This window comes from Cygnus olor, chromosome 2 (genome assembly GCF_009769625.2).
Source record: "Cygnus olor isolate bCygOlo1 chromosome 2, bCygOlo1.pri.v2, whole genome shotgun sequence".
Taxonomy (NCBI): domain Eukaryota; kingdom Metazoa; phylum Chordata; class Aves; order Anseriformes; family Anatidae; genus Cygnus; species Cygnus olor.
In genome coordinates, this window is record NC_049170.1 from 115,319,103 (window position 1) to 115,340,949 (window position 21,847).

The window sequence follows — 21,847 nt, forward strand, 5'->3', positions numbered from 1 at the left end:
TCCTGAGTTGTCATATTCAATAGCTTGTGCTGTTCCACCTGCAATCGTCTTCACGGCTCCAAGTACAGAGCCACAGCTTACATGGAGGCAGTAGCTCTGGTGGCTGATGTTCTCGTGTTCCCTGTGCATCGCACAAGAGAGGACACAGAGCCCTAAGCAAGTGAGCCACTCTCATTTCAACAGCCACCATCCACACAGAGAAGAAAGGAAAAAACACAATAGGCAAGCAGCTCCCTTTCACACTAGTTTGCAGACCTTGCTGAGTACCTTCTGGAGCTCCTCTCAGTGGAGAGTGACAAGAGGAGCCGAATCTCCGCCTCAGTGGCTCTGCTCCTGCACACAGGACTAAGTTTGCGAGCTTTTTTCCCGCTTTCACTATCCCCAAGTGCCACTGGCACAGAGAGCAGAACATGAGTAATTCAGATGGAAGACAAAACATTTGCTAGTACAGGAGGAAATGAAATGCACCTCAGGTGATAATGAGATAGGAACACCCTGCAGTACCAGACTGTAAGGACTTCTTTTCATCACAGAGCCTCACCAGCAGGACATGGCTTTTACATGGCTTTCCCCGTTCACCAGGAGGAAATTCCTCACTTACCATGATGAGTGGGGAGTGATCTGCAACCTCAGGACCAACAGCGCTAAACAAGTGAAAAACAAACAGAAAAAAACTCTCCCTCCCTCACTGCTGACTGTAGGATAAAAACAGATCAATTACTTTCCAAAACTGTTGACTGGGACAGAGCTAACAGTCAAAGGATAAAGGGTGGACATAAATGTACTTCTTCCTAAATTGCAAACAAGTACATCAAAACCAAAGATAGCACAATGTCCCCAAATTCCCACATATCAACTAAATGTCATAGTATGTAGATTTAATACCAGGAGTGCACTGTACTATTACCAGGCTATACTGTGACTAGGTTGTAGTCGTCCCTAAAACAGCTCTATCACAGTTCGTATCTTTAAATCCAAGCACTCCTACACTACAGAGTCATTCAATGTCTTACGGAAAGGACAGGACAAAAGTTCTATGCCAACTAATCCCCACTTCCCATCCTCCTTTATGGTAAGTTAGAAAATAAAGCAGGAGAATACAAAATCTGCGTACTTGAAACTCTTAATTCATCTTAAAAACAAAACAAAACAACAACAAAAAAACTATTACTACTATTTGGCAAATAGCAGTATTTTCCAGCAAATCATGCTTGTTAACATTGTGTTAACATTGAGTCTTTTTCACTGTGAGAAGACATGCATTCTCCGCAGTGTATCTACAATCCTAGCCCAGGCCAATAGGGCATCCCTTCCTAGATGTTTTTGTAAAAACATAATTGTTTGTGTCACGAGAGGGCTGTGTATTTTACAGTCATTGTCTCAGCCAAGACTGAAACAGATCCAGGGCTGAGCAACAAGTGCTTGAACACAAGCTAGCTAGGACTGCAGCAGATGCAGTACCTTTTAATAATAGCACAGAAAGTATCGTACAAAAAAACAGGATGGAAAGAGAATTGTTGTTTACTATCTGTTACAGTAAACCAGGAAAGACTGCATTATTTTGATAAAATTATACAAAATGGTTCGCAAACACCTTTTAACACCACCATAAATGGTTGTGTTATTCAAATACTAGCTATGAATTCAAGTCAGTATTTTTAACCACAACATTTAGGTATCACACTTCCAGGTACATTTTCCCAAAGTTTTGGAGATAGCATCACATTGTATGTAACCAAGAACTGAATAAATTTCATTCTCACAAAATCTTACATATCTGTAGATATCTAATTCAGAATAAAGTTATTTCTTTAATTCAGTGGAGGGCTCAGGTCTTGAAGCAAGAGTTCCATTTCTCCTATCAGGGTGAGCCACTGGATTAGACACAACAAATTCAAAACTACAAAACACTTTTGTCCTACATAGTATCACTGATTTTTCACTGACCATTTTTAGAATTTTCTTACAGTAGTTACATAGTTAAGTATCCTATTTCATGATTCTGAAAAATGTGAAGTGTAGCATATCCCATAGTATAGATGCTGTAGACATTTCTAATAGTTCATACAACCTTTTATAATTGCCTTTCTTACATAATGCCCTCAACTATTAATCCAGGCATCTAAATCAAGGAAGTCTTTATGTTAAAGCATTTTCAGAAAGGCTCCTAAATTTTCCGTGGGAGAAGGGAATTTGCAGAGGCATATTTTAAGTCCTGCATCACACCAGTCTTTTTAATTCTTTTTTCATCCTAACCTGTGCATATAACGTAAAGGTGGATGCATCCTGTCAAAAGGTTTGAGATAAGTGATGAAGAACAGAATTCTGTAAAAGGTATTTTATTGGGAAAAAAAAGGAGGTCTATCAGAAAATCCAAGTTTTACCAGTTGTCCAGTTTTAGAAGTATGGCTTTGATTTATGGATCAAAATTGCTCATTTATTATTTTATCTATACTGCTTTGGGCAATTTTGACAGTTAAAATTTAGTTTTATTGACCAAGGCAGCCAGTTTAGCCACAAAGGGACTAATGCACACATAGGCTGCTGCACTCAAGAAGCTATGATTTGATTCCATGACCAAGTTAGACTGGGAATCGCAACCAACACAACACTAAGTTCCAAATCTCAGTGCTCAAGGCAAAATACTTGCTCTAAAACACAACCAACCTGTAAAAGAAGGTGGGAAAGAATTTTGTGATAAAAGCCTCCATGCACTGTTTCCTGTAGCTGACATATTCCAGCAATGCTTCTGTCAGTAGTGGATTCTAAGCAGCAGAGAAGAAACCTTTCTTTAATGACTGTGGACAACAGATAAAGCTGGAAGAAGGAAATGAAGATGCAGAGGAGAATTGAAGATGTGCTCTATCTAGTACGATGGCTTACCACAGATCTGACAGAGAAAACGGTCCAAGAATTGTATTTTTTTTTCCTAAACTAGATTTTATTCACATATACATAAACATGCATGTATTCATGTTGCAGGATGAAAGACTTACAAGTTTACTTAAAAAACTTACTGGAATGATTTTAAGCCAATGTTAATTTAGGCCTATCCTATTATAAAATTAGCATCTTCTGCAATCTCAATTTATTGCTCCATTGTGAAGCCCCTTGTGATACATAAACAAATCTCTGAAGAGAAACAAATCAATAAAGTGTCTAATTTGATTAACCATGTTTTTAAATTCATCAAGACAACTGCACAAAAATAAACCACTTACTTGTCAGTATTTTCCACGTCTTCTTTTCATCATCATAATACTGAACCAAATTGCTGGGTAGCCGATCAGGTCCGGGAGGCAATCCTCCAACCAATAACAGCATTTTCTTATTGGAACGAATTCTTCACCCAAAACAAGAGGAAAGATGAACAACCACATTACTGAAGAGTATTTTTAGTGGCAACAAAATCATAACCATCAAAAGAATGTTCACTGCTTGCAGTTTTCTATTTCATTTTTTGTGTTTCTTTCCCCAATCGTATCTTAACAATTTTTTGAACCAAGCAGAAAAATGATCAGAAAAGCTGCATATCTCTCTACTCACGGAATAATAAGCTTCCTTTATGCAATTTGTTAGAGGTTCATTCTAGAACGACCTTTTTCTTATATTATCCCTTTAAATCATCACTCTTTACAGCTGAATACACATGAAATGCTCTGGAGTTGTACTAAGGTTAAGCATTAAAGTTGCATGTCAAAAATCGTATTAGTCAAAATCATTATTATAAGCCATTCTACACTCAAAGAACCTTGAAAAAATTAAGGTTATGCAGAGAGTTTGTGAGCCAACTCTTTAATCACACGCTGAACTTCGGATACGTAGTTTAGCACAATTAGCAGCACTGGGCTAACGGTTATGGGTTAAATGCTCCTTACAAGCACTTTTGTTTGTTTAATTTAGTCCAGGCTCTTGCTTTCTCTCTCCCCCACCTCTCCCCCCCTTTCCCGTGCTCTCCCCCTGTGCACCACTGGCTATAGCAACACCAATTGGTAAAAATGAGACTGTGATGTTGTTGTGAGCCTCCCCAGAGTGGAGCCCTGCCAATGCTTGCCACTGATCCAGCGGCATGAACCTGCTCAACTGTGCAAAGTCACTCTAATTCCCTCCCTCTGTTTTTCTACCTTCTCCCCCAGGGGGCAACCACTGAAAGGAGTGACTACCCACCCATCAAGAGCTGGCAATTCGCTGCTATTAACCGTGACCGTGATTCCCAATCTGCCTGGCAGTTCTTAAGAACAGGACTGCAATGTCTCATATGCAGTAAAAGCGGTTATCTGCACCCTGGCCTCCAACACTCTACCTGATGAATGTGCGATTTCTTCGCAACATTAAGGGATTGAGCACAATTGGAAGCAAAAAGGGGAGGGCAGGCCCAGACCCCCGGATGAGTCCCGGTGCTTTAATAGTCACTTCACATACAATTGAACTTCCGTCAGTAATACTAAGCTCCAGAGTGGTAACATTGAAATAAAGGTCTACGCTCAAAGCGTTCCTGCTGTGTAGGAAGGTGTCGTAGCCTGGAAAATTTGCACCAGTATGAATGAACGTGCAGGAGGACCGTGCATTTGGTGGAAAGCACCCTTGCCAAACACCAATGTTTTGCCAGTCAGAGCAACATCGTGATCTGTACCTCAGTCTGTAGGAAACCCTCCTGGTCAAAAAAAAGCTGGAGAAGGCCACTGAGCAGAGCCATGAGCACAGCCTTGTGCGGTGCCTGAGCGCTGCAGTCTCAGCAACGCACTCGGGAGAGGATGCTCGGCCGCTGAGACAAGCCAGCGGCTCAGCGCCACTTACTGCCGAGAAAGAGCGCCAGCAACAGACTAATCCACATCTGTACAAGCACCAAAATGAACTGAGTTGTGCTTTAGAGGTGCACAGCCACCCAAAATGAACTTAATTCAGGAAGGGAGCACGCAGCTCAATACCTGACCCAGACGATGCTGAGGAATGAAACCTTTCAAATGGCTCTGCAAAGGACAGCGACAGACTGCAGCTCCATCTATCACAAGGATGGCCAGGGAATTCTCTGGCAGACGGCCTTGTTTGTTTTTAAACAAATTTAGGACTCACGGAAGGTCCCGAACTGACGGCGGGGGAAGCGGCGGCTCTCGCGTGGCGGGCGGGCGTCACGCCGCACGGGCAGTGGCACTGCAGTGCTCTCCCACGCTGTCCCCGCGCCTCGCCCCCAGCTTGTGGGGAGCCCCTGCAGCCCTTCAGCCTTCCGGACAAGCCAGCCTCTGACCTCGGTACTAAAGCTGCTACTTGCTGTCAGATGATGACTGTTACCTGCCCACCAGACTATGTCTGGGTATGGGATCGGGAGCCGTCTCGCGATCGCTGTCAGCTCGGACTCGACGCGGTGAGACCAAGCTCTGGGGAAAGCTTTCACAAACACTGCCAGCCTCTTGAAACGTTCAATCTCCCCAGTAAAGTTTTTAATGAGAGAGCATTTGATAAAAACTACGCAACGCAGGAGCATGATAAACTATTTTTGGTACAAGTTAGGGATGACTGCACATGTAACAAGTGGCAGAGCAAACCAGGGCCATAACTCAGTTATGCATGGCCATCCCTAACGATAGAGAATAAATTGTTTATTCCAACCCCCTTGTGTTGTACGTTATATCACAATCAACTCCCTGTGTATTGAAAAATCCAGAATGCCCTTGCAAGGTTTACTTGATAAAGGAGTTTATTTTGATTTTCATCTTTCATCTGTGAAACTCCCTTCTAACTCCAAAGCACTGTGAAAAACCAATGAATGGCCAAGGCTCAATAGTTAAGGTGAAGAATGAAATGTCAGATGTAACTCTGAGTTTCCAGACTTTGGCAGCTGCAACTATCCTTAACATTACTTCCTCAGCTAAACAATCTGAGAATCTGCTATGCCCTGAGAAGGACTGGCACTGCTATATGGGATCGTTTAGAAATATTTAATATTTTTTCAGTATTTTACATGGGAAATAGCACGAACAGAAGTCCTTAATTAAAGTTTAATATGAAATTAATAGCTAGCATAGTCTCTACCAAAAGCACCGGGAATTCTCACATTATGAACAAGAGATGAGTTGTCTCACTGAGAAACGTACAGTATCTGACCAACCTACATTGAGAGCTTTTCCAGTGAGCCACGTAAAGATAATACGGTGACAAGATATGCATGTTTTAAATTGATTTATTTCCTTGGAGACAATTCTGCTTTTTAAGTTTTGGTGTGAATCCCCACACTTTAGGTTTTGAAATAAAAATTTCTCTACTCTATTACATTGCATTGCATCTGTGTTTGATATCACACTGAGCAGTCCTGTTAAATCTTAATATACATTTAACACACATATTAAAATAGGAAAGACATGGAAACGATCACTGCTTATATGCAGAAGCCTTTTCCAAACATTAATAAAAAATGTAATTCAGTGAAACACTAAGATAAATGCAGAACTAGAAAATACGTGTAAGGTAAAGTTTCTCCCTTCCTGCATTATTACATATTTGCTATTTGGATACCTCGATATTACCCCGTCAAACACTTGCCGTTGTATCTGAAACAGTCTCTTTTCATAGTCCTTACTTCACAGCGTAATACACTGCTTGGTCGCATACTGTGGTTCACAGTGTCCCTAGCAAGGCTATTATGATCATCTTGTGTTCAATTAACAGTAGCAGGTCTCAGTCAGGGAAGGCTAAAATAATGTTAACCATGAACAGGAAGGCTGATGTCACACAAAAAGCTGAGAAAAACTTACCAATGTCTTATCCCCAAAGTATCTCTTCTACCAAGAATGCAAAACTCTACTTCTCATTGAGGTACATACACGTTATTATTCTGCACACACTTTGCAGTTTTTGTTCTGCAAAGATTTTAGAACACTTAATTCACCTTAATTAAGTTTCTGGGTACCGCATGCAGTATGAAATTTGTCTACATACAAGGCTGTAAAACAAAATATATTTTAAAGTCAACATTTTCCAACTCATATGGTTTCATCAAAGCACACAAACCTAGGAATCTGAGAACTCAGATAAGTGACTTTGCTGTCAGAGATGTTGAATACCCATCAACATACCTAAATGCTGCTGATTTCCAAGGTCACGGGAGATGTGCATCAGCTCTAAAATTCAGGTCACTTATTCTACAGTCTAAACTAACTGCAAATACACTGGACAAAATGCTGAGCCCAAGGGAATTTATCATCTTATGAAGAATCAGTAGAAAAGACAGTGACAGATCTCAATAATCCTGACAGCCTTGTCCACCCAAAGCTCTTTTGCAACCTTGATAGCTTCATGTTAATGGAAAACGCATTAATGGGAAATATTCTTCTTGTACATTGTTTTTCTTTATTAGCATATCCATCAATCTTGCACTGCTGGGTTTTCCTCATCTAGGCACTTAGTAGAAGTTCATTCTGCAAAGGCAGGCAACAAAACAAGCCCCACCCATGACAGCTTTGCTCCAGATTCTTTCAGTTTTTTAAACAATGCAGCAAAGCTCCCCTTTCTGCATTGGTGCCTGCACAGAGAATAGAACACAAGAGAATAAAATGAAGAATGGCAATCTGTGGTCCTTCATTCATTCTGTGTAGTGCTACATCAGAAAGAAAACCGCATCTTAGACATAGAGGTGATACTGGTAATCCATGAAAAAAATGAAGACTATTCCAAGCTAATTTCCTCTTAACTCAGGACTACAGTCAAATACCTGGACATGCTCCTTGAATATAGACTGTCACCATGGCTTGAGCCAGGTGGCTCTTTGGACCAGGAAACTCGCATACATGGGTTGCCTCGCTCCTGTTTGAGCTCTGATCTTTCATGCAGCAGAGGCAAACCAAACTTCAGATGTTTTCTCGTTGAACTGGGACCCGAGTGCAACTGCCAAAAGACCAGCTCAGATTCAGCAAGACCACATGAATGGGTGGTGAATTTAAAGCACACCCACAAATCTCAGCAGGCCAAAGGATTTGAGAAACTGGAGGATAACACATTGTGATACTGTCAAAACAAGTAGCAAGAACCTCAGGAAAACTGGCCTGTGCTAGTATGCAGAAACAAAGTATTGCAGTAATGTTTGGAAACCAAGCTCAACATAATAAACAGATAAATATACAGTCCTTAGCATTTCGGTTACCGACCTTTTGTGTGTTAACACTAAAGGCTTAATATAACCTTCAGAAACCAGCATGGTCCTCTGCAAAATTTTTCTTCCAAAAAGGCCTCTGAAGGAGTTTTGTGTCCAACAAAAATATAATGGACAAGCCAGTCGCTGTCTGCAAATCTGAACTGATGATGCAGGCATGCATTTACCCATGACTGAAGAAACTGTTTTGCCATCACAGAACATGTTATGAGATCTTTAGCAATTATCTTCCTCACTCCTGGGTAGGCATTTCAGTACAACAACAGCATCTTATGAAAACTGCTTCTTTCAATGGATTTTGGCTTCCGCAGTTGACTGCAAAGATAGCCATGATTAGCAACACATGTTTAATAGACAGAAAATATCATTATCCAGGAGTTTAACTACGAACTTGATGAAAGCCGTAAGACAGAATGCAAGCTTTATTTTGGACAGAGACATTTTGTGAGGCTTTGTTAGCATGTCAGTGAATTAACAAACATTGCAATCTGTAGGTGAGTAAGCATCCAGAATCTTTTCCCAACCCCACAGCACTGCCAGGGCAAGGACCTAACCGTCCACAGTCATCAGACCAAGTCTTGCAGCCATGGAGTTCTGCTGCAACTCTGACCCACGGGGAATATCCTTCTTCTTGTGGGCAATGGACAGACCTAAAAGAACATCTGTTCTGTCAGGACCTAAAGCATGCTGAGGATTACATAGGTCTCTTTGCAAATTATGACCAAGAAATTATTTAGCTCTTAGGTTCAAAATATTTTCACAAACACATTGAACATAAGTTTCTTCATTAATTGATTTTTCTTACTCTTCTAAGGCACATCTATTGCTAAAGCCCACCCAAAGGAAAAAACACTCTATTAATATCATACCTAAAAGCCAGTCTGACCGTTCACTTTAGTGCCATGAAGATTCTTGTTTTCATCTTTTCATTCTCTTTATAAACCTGCTTAACAGAAAACCCAGAGTACACGTTTTCATTGCAGCAAAGCTTGCAGTGACCTCCAATAAGCATTATTTGGTGATGCCCAAGACCCACGGGCTCTGCTGCCTGTTTTCTATATATTGCAAAGCCCTGCTGACTGACAACAGACCAAATTTTAGGATCATAAATACTAAGCTGGGATGCGGACATAGATGTCTTATTTTTTTCCTATGAATCTACTCAAATGATTCTTTTTATTATTATTATTTTCTAGTGCATTTTATTTATTAAAAAAAAAACACTGCATGAGAAAGAAGGCGAGTCACTGGTAGGTCCAAAAGCAATTTTTTTTGTCTCCACCTAAAAAGCAAAACTCTACACGTAAGTGAATCTTATGTCTGACAAGCCATATGAACTGCTGAAAAGTTACATGACAAGTTAAGGTTTGCTTTAAATGCCTTTATATCTACAGTTGCTAAGCATTTTTCCATTCCTTGCACTAAAATAACTTACAAAGTGTTTGGAGCTCTGAATACCTGATTTTTCTTTATGAATCCAATCCCATTGCTGCTACTAATTTAGAATGGTCTCTAAGCACATCTCAAAGAGTTAGGGTATTTTTTTTAGCTGGAAAATATTTGAAATGAATGTCTCCTCCTTTTGGAGTAAGATCTTCTGATCCACTAGCTGTCTTAGGGGTGGGCCAGTTTCCTGGAAGAGTGGCATCTATCATCAGCGTTTCTTTGGGAGGAACCCAGAGGAATGTCCTTTTCATCTCTGTCTCCCTGTATCACCAGCCTATTCTTCATGTTGACAGGAGACTGGTACCGCTTCCTCAGAAAGGTTTGCAGCAGCTTTCCCATAAGGAGTTTTGTCAAGGTTGCTCTATCCCTACACGACACCATTGTTCCTTACAGCTTGAGACAGGCTTTAATGGATGCATCGTCTGTGCGATAAGCTTATCTCCCTGAACATTTCCTTTATCAAATGTATCACTCCCTTTGCACCACAGTTAGGTTGCAACCAACTCTCTTTGTGTGGAAGTTTATTGTGAACCCTTGCTCCAGCGTTGCAATTGCAGGCCTAATTGCCTTCTACACCTCCTATAAGGACGACATCCACACATATAGATCAGCTGAACACATCTTTAAATTCACCAAGAGCCGAATGCTGAAGCTAACCTTACTAGCAACTCAGCGAATATCTGAAGCATTATAAGGGACCTAAATCACAGTAATTTTAATAGCAAATCTTATACTGGCACTTGAGTCACAAAGTCTCCCATGTCATGAATTGTATTGGCAAAACTATGCAAACAACTGATTTACCATACTCTTGGCAGTTCTGAAGAATCTTAAAGAAATTCCCTTCATTCTGAGTATTTTAAAAAATAAAACCAAAGAAAACATCAAAGCTAAATACTTTTGAAATTTGATTTCCCCTCCTCCTCTTTTTTTTTTTTTTGTTTTAGACAGAGGTGGTAAAATCGAAATGTTTATAGAACCCTTCAGGGTGGTCAAGCGCATTTTTCTCTTGAAAAATTTCAATCAGCTCTTTTTACTGACATGCAACTTCACGTGACCATGAGAAGTCAGGATGTCCCTTTTTTGTTTGATTCTGTATTGGATGTCTATGGCTACAGGAGGTCTCCGCATCAGAGGTTGTGTTCTCCCCAGCTGAGCCTCCTTTTCTTTAGGAAGCTGAGGAGAAGCAGCAGAACCTGCTGCTGCCTCACATGACTATGATGGGTTACCTTTTTTTTTTTTTTCCTTCCTGAAACGAGGCAGCAGTCAGGGGAAGATGAGAAGAACCCACTGTGGCATCAACCTCTATTTGCTTCCAGCTTCAGTGCAAACCGTCTGTTTCCACTGAACTTGGCAGCTGATAGTATTTGCTCAAAGTTCATTGTCTGCTTTCCAAGAATACAGCAAGAAGTGTTGACTACTAATGGCAATAGGCATGGCAGTCTTTAAAGAAAATTTCAGGAAGCCAGCAAATATGAAAAATGATGCCAGAAAGGGTCTAGTAATGAATTTCTACTTCCCATATTCTCTAACTTCTTTAGATGGTAGTTTGGTAAACCTGTAATTCCAGGCAGGATCTTCTTCAACAACAGCAACAACAGAAAGGGAAGCTTACAGAGCAGTGGAGGCCAACCAAAAACTTTTATTTAGGATTCCAGTTAACTCTGATGTTTAATCTTTTCAGGCCATACTTTGCAAAAGTATAACAACTTACTTTGCTAGCTATGAAACTGCTTTGATTTTTAAAACATAAGAATAGTGTGAAAAGATAAAATGCTGTTTCTACAGAGTATGAGCATTTTTTTTTCCATAAGGTGTGTTTAACAGAACCGTTTTTTTCTTTTTTCTGGAAAAATACTTTGCCTTGATTTTGTGCTCTGTTTGCTCTCCTTGTTTCCCTTGCCCTCAAGGCTTGTTGTACTTTCTCTTTGAGTGTAAACTGAAATAATTACACCGTTCCACCTCTGCTTCATTTACTGGTCAGTAGCTACAGACTCAGAACCTCAGTATTCTTCCACTCTAGGGATAAACTACAGTAATCCAAGGCAACAAAATGCCTTCAAAGACTGATTGCAGACAGGGTCTGCATGACCCTCTCCTCTCTCTCTCCCCTCTCCATGTGAGGGGAATGTGTGTCAGGAAAAGAGGACAGAAAAGCTTCAAGACAGGACATGCAGGCATCTGAAAAAAAGGTGTGTGGGATGTTCACCTTGATCCTAATTTGTAAGTGGTACAACCAAATCACACTACAAGGGCTTTGATAGGGAATGCCCTTATTTAGGAGTCTCTACAGCATTTGTGGCTCATGTTCTCCCTGTCACAACAGTTCTGGACTGCGCTGCCAAAGCCTGGGCAAGAACAGCACAGGACCTTGCGAGAGATAACTCCACTCTTTCAGGGATCCATAGGATTTGTGAATGAGCTGTACAGAGTGCTGCAGATCGTGGAAAGTGGCATTACTTATTTATCTATTTATTTATTTATTAAGTACAGGAAGCTCCCTTTTTCTCCATCACTTTATCCTCAGTTTGAGTGGTTTAGTGGCTTGAGTGTTTTTTTTTTTGTTTTGTTTTGTTTTCTTTTCCTAAATTAACTTCATTTTCCCTCTAAAACAAGGGGGCTTGGAAGAATTCCCCTGACTTTTCCAGCGAATTATTACCCCTCTTGGAAAAAGTTTAGACAGGGAGATATATCTATATGCATGTGTCAATGTATGCAGAAAAGGGTGCAAATAGCACCAGGATGGGGTTTCCATCTTCTACTGCTCTGCCTTCAGATTTCTGTCAGGTGAATTTTAATAAACGCAGCCTGTGCCTGCATTTCTGTCCCCCCCTGCAAGAAACAAACGCAGGCGGCACTCCCGCAGGAGGATCCCAAGGAGAAGGACAGCAGCCAGAAAGGGGGAGGAAGCCGCAAGGAGCAGGGTGAGGGAAAGCCGAGGAGCAGCACAGCCCAACCAGCTGCAGCAGGAGAGCTGAGTGGAGAGATGTGGAGCAGACAGCATCAGTCTGTGAGAAGTAGGGAGCCTGGTGAAAGGCACACTGAGGGGCTGGGGATGACAGCAGCAGAGGATTTGAGAGATGGGGCAGGAGAAGGTGAAGCTCAGGTAGGATGGATGTGGGGAGGTGTCCCACCTGGGAGAGCGGTGTGGGAGCAAGGAGGAGCCTATGAGGGGGACTGGTAAGGGAAAATGAGTAGTTTGGAGGTTCAAGAGACTTGGAAGCAGGGGATTTTAAAGGAACTGAAATTCTGGTGCAGAAAAGAGAGATGGGGAAAGATATAGAGATACTGGGACCATGTGTTGCCCACGGAGATAAATCAGGAGTGGCTGGCAGTTTACAAACTCCAGCCAGGTACCTCTGACCAGAACATGGGCGCACATGACACTTGGCACCCCTTCTTCATCTACAGCTGCTGGAAAGACAATTGCCCATAAGAGAGACCATTAAATCCTCTTTATAAATTCCCTTTCTCCTAACAAGTACTGTAACTGGGCCAAGAAAGTGGCTCTTCCCAATGCTACCATAGCTCTTGAGGATTACACATGCCATTAGGAAGGCTCCAAAGGACTGACCCACAGCAGTGGTCCTCCCTCCTCCTGGATATTCAGACATCTCTCCACTTGCACTTCAGCGCCAGCCTGGCTGCAAAGGCAAATAAATGCACGTAAGGCAAGTAAGGCAAGTAGGTGAGACTAACTAGGATTAAACTGACTACAGTTCTGTGGTTCACTTCCCTGCAGCCTCTAATGTGTCAGTCTCCTTTCTGCAGCTCAGCTGAGAGAGTCCTGGCACAGGAACAATTTACTGATATTAATTCAGGCACATAAGACCTGATCCAAAGCCCACTGAAATAAACCCGAGCCTCACGTTCACTTCATTCACACTGTAATGCAAACGTTAGTAATTCAAGTACATTTTAAGGTGGGGTTTTTATCCGGACATTAATTTGGAGTCTGAAATATTTCTCATTTGCAATAAACCATGAGAACAAATATTAGTTAAAAATTCAAATATTGGCATTAGGATCACAAAGGGATCTAGTCAGGTGGCTAGTTACTAGAATACATGACAATGTATTTCAGGGAAACAAACAAGCAATTTTTATTTATTTTTTTTACAACCATCAAACATACCCAATGAGATCCTATGAAAATCTTAGCAGGAAAAGAAGTCAAATTGAACTATAAAATACGCAGACAATAGTGCATTCAAGAAGGAAATTATTTAGTTGCCAAGAGACAACCAGTTTGTTCAGATTTTTAATCTCCCCTCTGTAGAAAGTAAAACAGACTGGGTATATGCGTCTTCTGCATAAATGCTAGTGTCTCATGCTGTTCTTCACTTTACGTTTTCCCTCTTCATCAACAGTGACCACCTTTCTACTGAATGAAAACTGGTCACACAGTCTTCATCCCCTGTCAGTTTAATTTTCCTGACATTTTCACTAATATGACAAAATACAAAACAGTCTGGATGACACCCTCTCTCTGCTGAAATTAAAAGAAAAATACAAACCACTACAATCAGCTTCGGTAGGATCAGAATTCACACTTTTAATCTCTTGAAGGTCTAGTAACTCAGGGAACAAAAGTATAGAAAAACAGCTGGGTCTGTACATTCTGGGACTTCACTGAACCCAGAAAACAGACAGCATGGTCAGGCTTAGCCTTCTTATCCCTTTGTCTTTTTATTTTCCTCCTTTCTCTTTCACTCTCTAATTCCATATTTCCTGCCTATGACTTTTTCCATCTCAGGTCAGTTGGTTTATCCCCATCCATTTTTCCTCCCCCACATCTGAAATAGGTTTTCCAGAAACTAAAATGCTCAGCTGTTATTGACAACAGCTGCTGTTTCTGCCAAGAATTAGTTGCTTTTTTTTTCTCCTGTTTTTTTTTTTTTTTCCTTTTGTTTCAACCACTCTCTTTTTTATTTGCCTTTTTTTTTTTTTTTTCCCTCCCCTGTTTGGTTTGCTATTCTTTCTCCCTTCCCAGCTGTACTTCTCTCCCTTCTTCCCTCCCTCATTTGTACTTTCTTGCTTCCTTTATTTAGGACCTGTTTCTCCCCTGAGGTGTCCTAATTCCTTTCTTTTTCTGTATTTTTCCCCCCTCCTGGTTTTACTTTCACCACTCTCCTCTGCCTTCAGTTACCTGATCTAGCTATACAGACATCTCTCTGCTGCTCTTCCTGGAAATCCATACAGGAGCTAACCTGCCCAAATTCCTATTGATTTCAATAGGAGTTGCATGTGTTCTGCGACTGATAAACAACTCCTGGGCTATAACAGGCTGCCTCTTCCCTCCCAGAGTACCTTATTGTGTCTGTCTGAAACAGGAAAAATTGTAAATAGTTACAAGCAAGTAAAACCATAATATCATCACAATGTTCTATAAGAAAGCAACAATGTTTATGTAAAACATTTAATGATAAGCTCTGTAATTTAAATATTTTTCTATAATTCTCCATTTTCTGTCTACAGCTATATTATGCATTAGCACAAATAAAATTAAAGGTAAAAACTAGACACTTCACACCAGAGATGTGTTTTTAACCATTTTCATTGTTGCAAGTAAACAATGAAGCAATAGTAATTCTCATTAGCTCACTCATCTTTAAAAGTGAAATTATTTCCAGCAACATTGTAATGCTCTAACCCAGAACTTTTTAAAAATTGAAAACATATAGAGTGTATTATACAAAATGTATTGTATTACATGATAAACCACAGAGACATTTTAATCAACTCAATATTCCAGTGAAGTCCTGAGAGTCAAATAAATAACTAGAAGACGAACGTTCTCTCTAAATGCCTTTTCTTCTCAGAACTACAGAAAACACATCACAGCACAGTTACCCGTGTCTTTCAGGCTTAGCCAAAACCATTTCAGTCCTATGTTCATGGTCACCATAACGGGCCCAATCTGTTCTACGCTGAAGTCAACTGGAATTTCTTCAATTGATCTTAGAACTGAGTATGCCTCAGGAAGCTTTTGCAGCAGAGCTTACATGCTGAGGCCTATTTTAGGTGGAAATCACAGAAGCCAGAAAGTTCCAGCATAAACCCAAGAAGGGGAGAGCAAAGTCAACAGAATTACTAACTTGCTTAGAGTTAAATGCCAGATGTAACTGAAATACCCATCTCCATGAGGAAGTCCTAAACTCAAGAGTATATGGCAAGGTTCAGAAATTGGGAATGTTATTCTCAAGTTTTTAAGACAACAATCATTTAGTTGCTGTTATTTGAAAAAATAGTTTTTACAAAATTGTATGGGAGCATTCAAGCATTTACCTTCACTCAGGAATTTTCAGAAAAAAATCTGCTCTCCCTGCAGGTAAATACCACTTTCTCTTTTTGACAGAGTCCCACAAATGTAGCACAAAAGACAAACCAGACACTGGTACCAGTCCAGGCATTCCTAGCACTGCAGGATCTGCGCTTGTAACACAAACTTTATGAATAACTCTGCTCACAGCGCACAGATGGGATTATGATCCAATATTGCTGCCCATAGTTCTTCAGCCCTGGCAACAGCAAAAACTTGTGTTTGTCAGGAAAGTGAGCACATGATTTAGCACATAAAGAACAAGCTCAAAAGAAAAAAATAGTGCTATTCCTGTTTAGATTTCAGAGGAGAATCACCTTGCATCAAGCTTCCCATTACACTCATTTTGTTTAAAAAATGTAAGTAGGCTAAATTCCAAAGTACCCCAAAATGGTAGTGGATTTGTACACAGGTACAATTTTTTTTTTTTTTGAAGTAGCACATTGAAAAAAAATAATAATATAGTTTTTAAAAGGCAGAAAAGTTATTAGCAAATTCTCATTCTGAGTGCAATTCTCCTAATTTCTTCTATACTCTGTCAGCAGGTGACTACAGCTCTGTGCCGCTTGCACTTCTCACTAACACATACTGTACTATGCAGCATATATTATACTGTACAAGAGGAACAATTTATCTCTTTCTAAAGATATGTGAACCTTTTGTGAATGACCTTTCATTAAACTTCATAAAACAAAATTCTAAATTACCAAGGTCATCATTGCTCACAGAACAGGTAATCTAAGTTAAAAGTCCTTCTCTGTGTAATAATTTTTATCTACTTGCACAGGTACTTAACTGTTCAGTTACTTTTAAGATTTGTTTCTGCAAATTAGTAACTCAAGAACCTCTTTGCGGATTTTCTTTCTTACAATAAAATTTTATCAAATGTCAACCTGTCAGAATTGCAGCTTTAAAGACAGCATGGGTAACATGAAACACAATTTGGGAAATTTCTATAGTCCTGGGTATGCTTTTTTGTTTTACATTCATGCTTAAGAAGACATTTGTACACTTAGGCAGCCCGACTAAATCTTAAAATAATTAAGATTCAAAATGGGCCTTCGTGACCTTTATAAATTCCCAGGACCTCAAATTAAAATATACCAATTATATTTTGTATCACCGAATATTTCAACATCTCCAATGTTTTAACATTTTGAGTAAGTTCTAATGTCTGTTTACAAAAAACAGAAATCTGCATGCTTTCCCTTCAGTTTCAACAACACCAAAGAACTCAGGCACCAGAAGCCAGTGACAACGCTGCCATTGAACGCATGCTAAAGTTGCAAAGGTGATGGCGTGTTACCACCTATCGCTGTTAAGGGTCTCCTGAAATACTATTATCTGCACGTACATGCAGACCTATGACAAAAATAATGGTGGTATTTGGACTCTCCCATAAGCCATTAAGTAAACGCAACTTTGAATCTAATCTAGGTCTCAAGTACGCTCCTTTTATGTGCGCTCCCGCCTACGAAAAGCCAGCTTCCAGCACCAGGAGTATCAGATTCTTGCAGCATCCATGACACTTGTAAGCATTCAGTGGTCAGAACACCACTACATATCCTTCAAATGACATGGACCAGTGAAGCTGGAAGGTATCTTCACTGAACCACGCACGCTGGTATCTCAGCAATCCACCAGGACAGGAGCCCCAGCATGCCCCAGGTGGCGTGCAGAATCTTGACTAACAAGTCGGTGGCGGGTTTTGCATTTTTAAAGTCGATGGTTTTGAATATTGAAATGCAGAGGGTACACGCCAGCTGTAACAGCAGCGTCTCAGCAACACTTCACCTTGCAAAACGCTGGTGTTTGTTTTTTATTGTGGGGTTTAGGAGTGAGAATTGGTTAGAGAGCAAGGTGATAAGCATGACAAAACACTAACAGAGCCAGCTAGCTAGAGATAATAAAAGAAGGCAGAGCATTTCTGAAGTTAGATCATCAGGGTACCTCTTACGTGAAGATACAAAGAATCCTCTGCATTAATGCTATGGGAGCACATTGTTAAATATTTTAGATAATATATTATATTTTCTTGCAACTGTTAAGTCATTAAGAGTAGCCACCTCTTAGTTAAAAGGCTGAATATCACATTCAAAGTGTGCGTTGATTTCTGCGCTACTGTGACACTGTACTTGGAAGATGGTATTATCTTTCCATTTCTGAATGAAATGAAGTATAAACATATTTTAAACGGAGGAGAAAAAAAATCCTCTTTCGTTTCGGGTGTATTTACTATTCATTAAACTCTATGCTGTGCTTTCAGTTCCCAACACCAACCTCATCTTGCCAATCTCTGACATCATGATTCATCACCTTATTAAGTGAAAACAACTGACAGGCCGTGGCCATCCGGACTATGAAGTCACAAGTTTCCCCGCACAACGCGGACATCACCTGAACACCAGCAATAACGGGGCGTGCGCGGATAACGCAGTTATTTATGCATGTGCATATAAAGACAAGGGTTAACTGGATTTAGGACAGGGGTGTTGTAGGTTAGAACGCCCTGGAGATGCAACTCCTTGTTAAAAATTTGGGGTGGGGGGTGATAAATCTGCATGTGAGGGCTCGTTACAGCAGGCCCCCACCTCCCTCTCGCCCTCCAGCCCCAGGGTCGGGGCAGCCGGGGCCCTCCTAACCCCGCGGCCCCTCGGCAGGCCCGGCCCGGCCCCGCCACACGCCCCGGCATCGCCCCGGGGGTGCCGCGGGTGTCGGCAGAGCCCCCCCGTCCCCTCGTGTCGCCCCTCACCTGCTGGCCAGGCTCTGCCGGCAGTGCTGCCTGAAGGGCATCAGGTGGTAGTTCATGGCGTCCAGCAGCAGCTTCTGGCAGACGGGGTCGGTGCGCATGAAGTCCACCGACTGGACCCGCTCCACCAGCTCCGGCGCGGGGATGAGGGCGAAGCGGAGGCGCTTCATCAGGTCCGGGGCGTACTGCATGCGGGTCTCCCGGTCGTGCTCCAGCCACAGCACGGACATCTGGAAGAGCGCCAGCTCCGACTCGACGGGGGGGGCAGCGAGTCGAGCAGGGCGCGCATCTCCTCGAAGTTGAGCAGCAGCACGTCCTCCACCAGGTACTTGTTGGCCAGCTTCTTGGTCTCCTCCAGGCCGTGCAGGGCGGCGATCTTGCACACCTGCTTGTAGTTCTGCACCGAGATCTGGTCGTTGAGGAACTGCACGCACAGCTTGGTGACCTGCGGGATGTGCAGGATCTTGCTGACCGACAGCACCTCCTCCACCGTGTCCAGCGACAGGGTCACGTTGGCCGTGTACAGGTACTCCAGCACCAGCCGCAGCCCGATGGACGAGCAGCCCTGCAGCACCAGGTTGTTGATGGCCCGCGGGCTGGCCAGCAGCTTGTCCTCGGGGGAGGACGACGGGGTGCCGGGCTCCTCCTGCGGCTGCGGCGGCGGCTCCTTCGGCGGCCCCCCGAGCCCGTCCTGGGCGCCGGGCCCCAGCCCCAGGGCGTGCGGGTGGCCGCCGGTCCCGCCGCCGCTGGAGAAGAGGGATCGGAAGTACTGGGAGCAGGAGGCCAGCACGGCCTTGTGGCAGTGGAACTGCTGGCCCTGGGCCGTCAGGGTCACGTCGCAGAAGAGCTGCTTCCTCCACAGCAGGTTGAGGCCGTGCAGCAGGTTGTCGCTGTGGCTGGGGTCGAAGGTGGAGGTCCTGTCCCCGGATCTGGACATGGCGAGCGGCCTCCGGCACACCTGCCTTTTAAACCCTCCTCCAACCTGGGCAGAGGGGTGGGGAGGGGGGTCGGGGTGGGGTGTTGGGGGCGGGGGGGGGAAGGACGGGACGACACACGACACAACAATAAACACACAGCTTTAGAGGCCTGCAGGACACATGGAGGCTGGCTGGGCACGCCTGGAGGGGCAGGACGATCCCCTGCCGGCCGAGCAGCCCCCGCTGGGCGGCGACCCCCGGCTACGGGCTGGCTCGGGGAGGCGGGGGGGGATACAGCTTGGGAGGGCCAGAGGGGATTTATTTGGGGGCTTCCTCCCCACGCACACAACCACCACCCCTTTCTTCTCCCTTCTCGGTGCAAACCGGGCTGCTCTCCAGGGGAGGAGCGAGGCAGCCGGGGACGTTTGCAAAGCTGACCCCCCCCCCCCCCAAAAAAAAAAAAAAAAAAGCCACAAGGAAACCAACCCCAAACCCGAGCAATCAACACACACCAAATAACCCCCCGAACTCCTCGGCACGCCCGGAGAAACTACCAAGTGGCTGAAACTCCGCCGGGAAGGCGGACAGCCCCCTGCCTCCCCGCCCGCGGCCCCCCACTCCCGGCTTTGGCAACTCCGGGCGCCGGGACCCGCTCCATCCCCGGGCCGGGGGCACGGAGCTGAGCCCCCCACACCTCCCCTCCTCCGCCCCGGCAGGGAGGCTTTGCGATACTTCGCGCCCCGGAGGAGGAGGAGGAGGAAGAGGAGAAGGAGGAGGCAGCCCCCCTCCGGGCCCGGCTGTCCTGCCCGGCCCGGCCTCGCCGCAGACGGCGCCGCCGCCGTAACTCCGGTAACTGCGTGAAGTTCAAGTTGGGGGAAGGACCGTGGGGGGGCCCTGCCCGCCGGCCCCGCTCCGGCCGGGAGCCCCCCTCCTGCCCCTGCTCCGGGCCCGGGAGGGGAAGGGAAGGGACGGCAGGGGAGGGGAGGGGAAGGGGCCGGCGGGGCCGCACCTGCGGGGGCTGCGCAGCCACCGACCCGCGCTGGCCGCATCCCGCCCCGGGGAGCGCCGCCGCTGCTCTTCCTCCTCCTCCTCCTCCTTCCTCCTCCTCCTCAGCGGGATCCCGCCGAGCCCCGCTCCTGCCATTGCAGCGCGCTCCGTCGCTCCTCGCCAGCGCCGGGCCGCCGCCGCCTGCCCTGGCCCCCCCGCCCCATTTATCGGCGCTGGGGGGCTCCCTCCGGCCGCTTCCCTGCCCCGGCGCCGCTCAGCCCCGCTCCCCGCCGCCGGGAGAAGAGAAAACCTCCCGGAGCCTCCCCCTTTAAGCGGACCCGGTCAATCCCCCCCCCCTCCCCACCGCACACACACACACACATACATACATGCACACAGATACATATACACACACCACACTCACACTCCTCCTCTTTCTCCCTCCCCTTCTTTCTTCCTCGTTTTTGCCCGTTTCTCGCAATTGGGAGTTTATTCTGGCAACGCGTTTGTTACACAACTGCCCCCCCCGCTCACACTTCCAGCACACACACACACACACACACACCCCGCTCCTCTCCCCCGACAACAAACAAATCGGGAGACACAAGAAAATGCACGGAGACGGTCAGACACAAGGCCGGAAACTTACCTGCTCCACAACCAGGCTGCCAAAGTAAAGGTTCACTTAAGCTCCCCCCCCAAAAAAATCAATTGTCCTTCCTTTTTAAAGGTTTGCTCGTTCCTTCAAAAAAAAAAAAAAAAAAAAAAAAAGGGGAGAGAAAAGAAAGAAAGAAAAAAAAAAAAACCTTCTGGTTCCCAACTCGGAGCAGTCACTCTTTACAATTTATTTTGTCGTACATCATTTGATCACCATGAATTAGCAACAGCAAGAAAATGTACGAGAGAGAGAGAAGGAGAGAGAGAGAAAGAGAGAGAGAGAGAGCGCAGAGCTTTCTGCAAGAGAAGAAGAAGAAAAAATGTACGTGTGACAAATTATGCTACCAAGAAACAACACATCATTATCCTTGGGCCTGGGGCTCAGTGAGTCGTAACGAGAGTAATAGGAAATCCACGGTTGGGGAGAGAAACGGTCGTGCATGGCCAGTGGAGAGAGACCATACAGGGGGATGGATGCTGGAGAGACTCGCAAAATTATGGCTCAAGGCTATTGTAAAAATTGTCGAGCGTAAATGACTGCGATTTCAAACATCTTTGGAAGAAAGAAGGGGAAAAAGCGAGCCCCCCCCCCCCCTCCTCTCTGCCTCCCTCCCTCTCGCTCTCCC

The 21,847-nt window shown here is 44.1% G+C and overlaps 1 protein-coding gene across 1 annotated transcript in view; it reads right to left on the minus strand.

Moving 5' to 3' along the window:
* KLHL14 (kelch like family member 14) overlaps positions 1–21,318 on the minus strand; it is a 65,196-nt gene extending 43,878 nt beyond the window's left edge. The window contains 4 exon segments of the mRNA XM_040550305.1: positions 3,222–3,343; positions 18,664–18,916; positions 18,919–19,642; positions 21,214–21,318. Coding sequence (XP_040406239.1) covers positions 3,222–3,343; positions 18,664–18,916; positions 18,919–19,597 — 1,054 coding nt within the window. The 5' untranslated portion in view covers positions 19,598–19,642; positions 21,214–21,318.
* Positions 21,319–21,847: the final 529 nt, after the last annotated feature.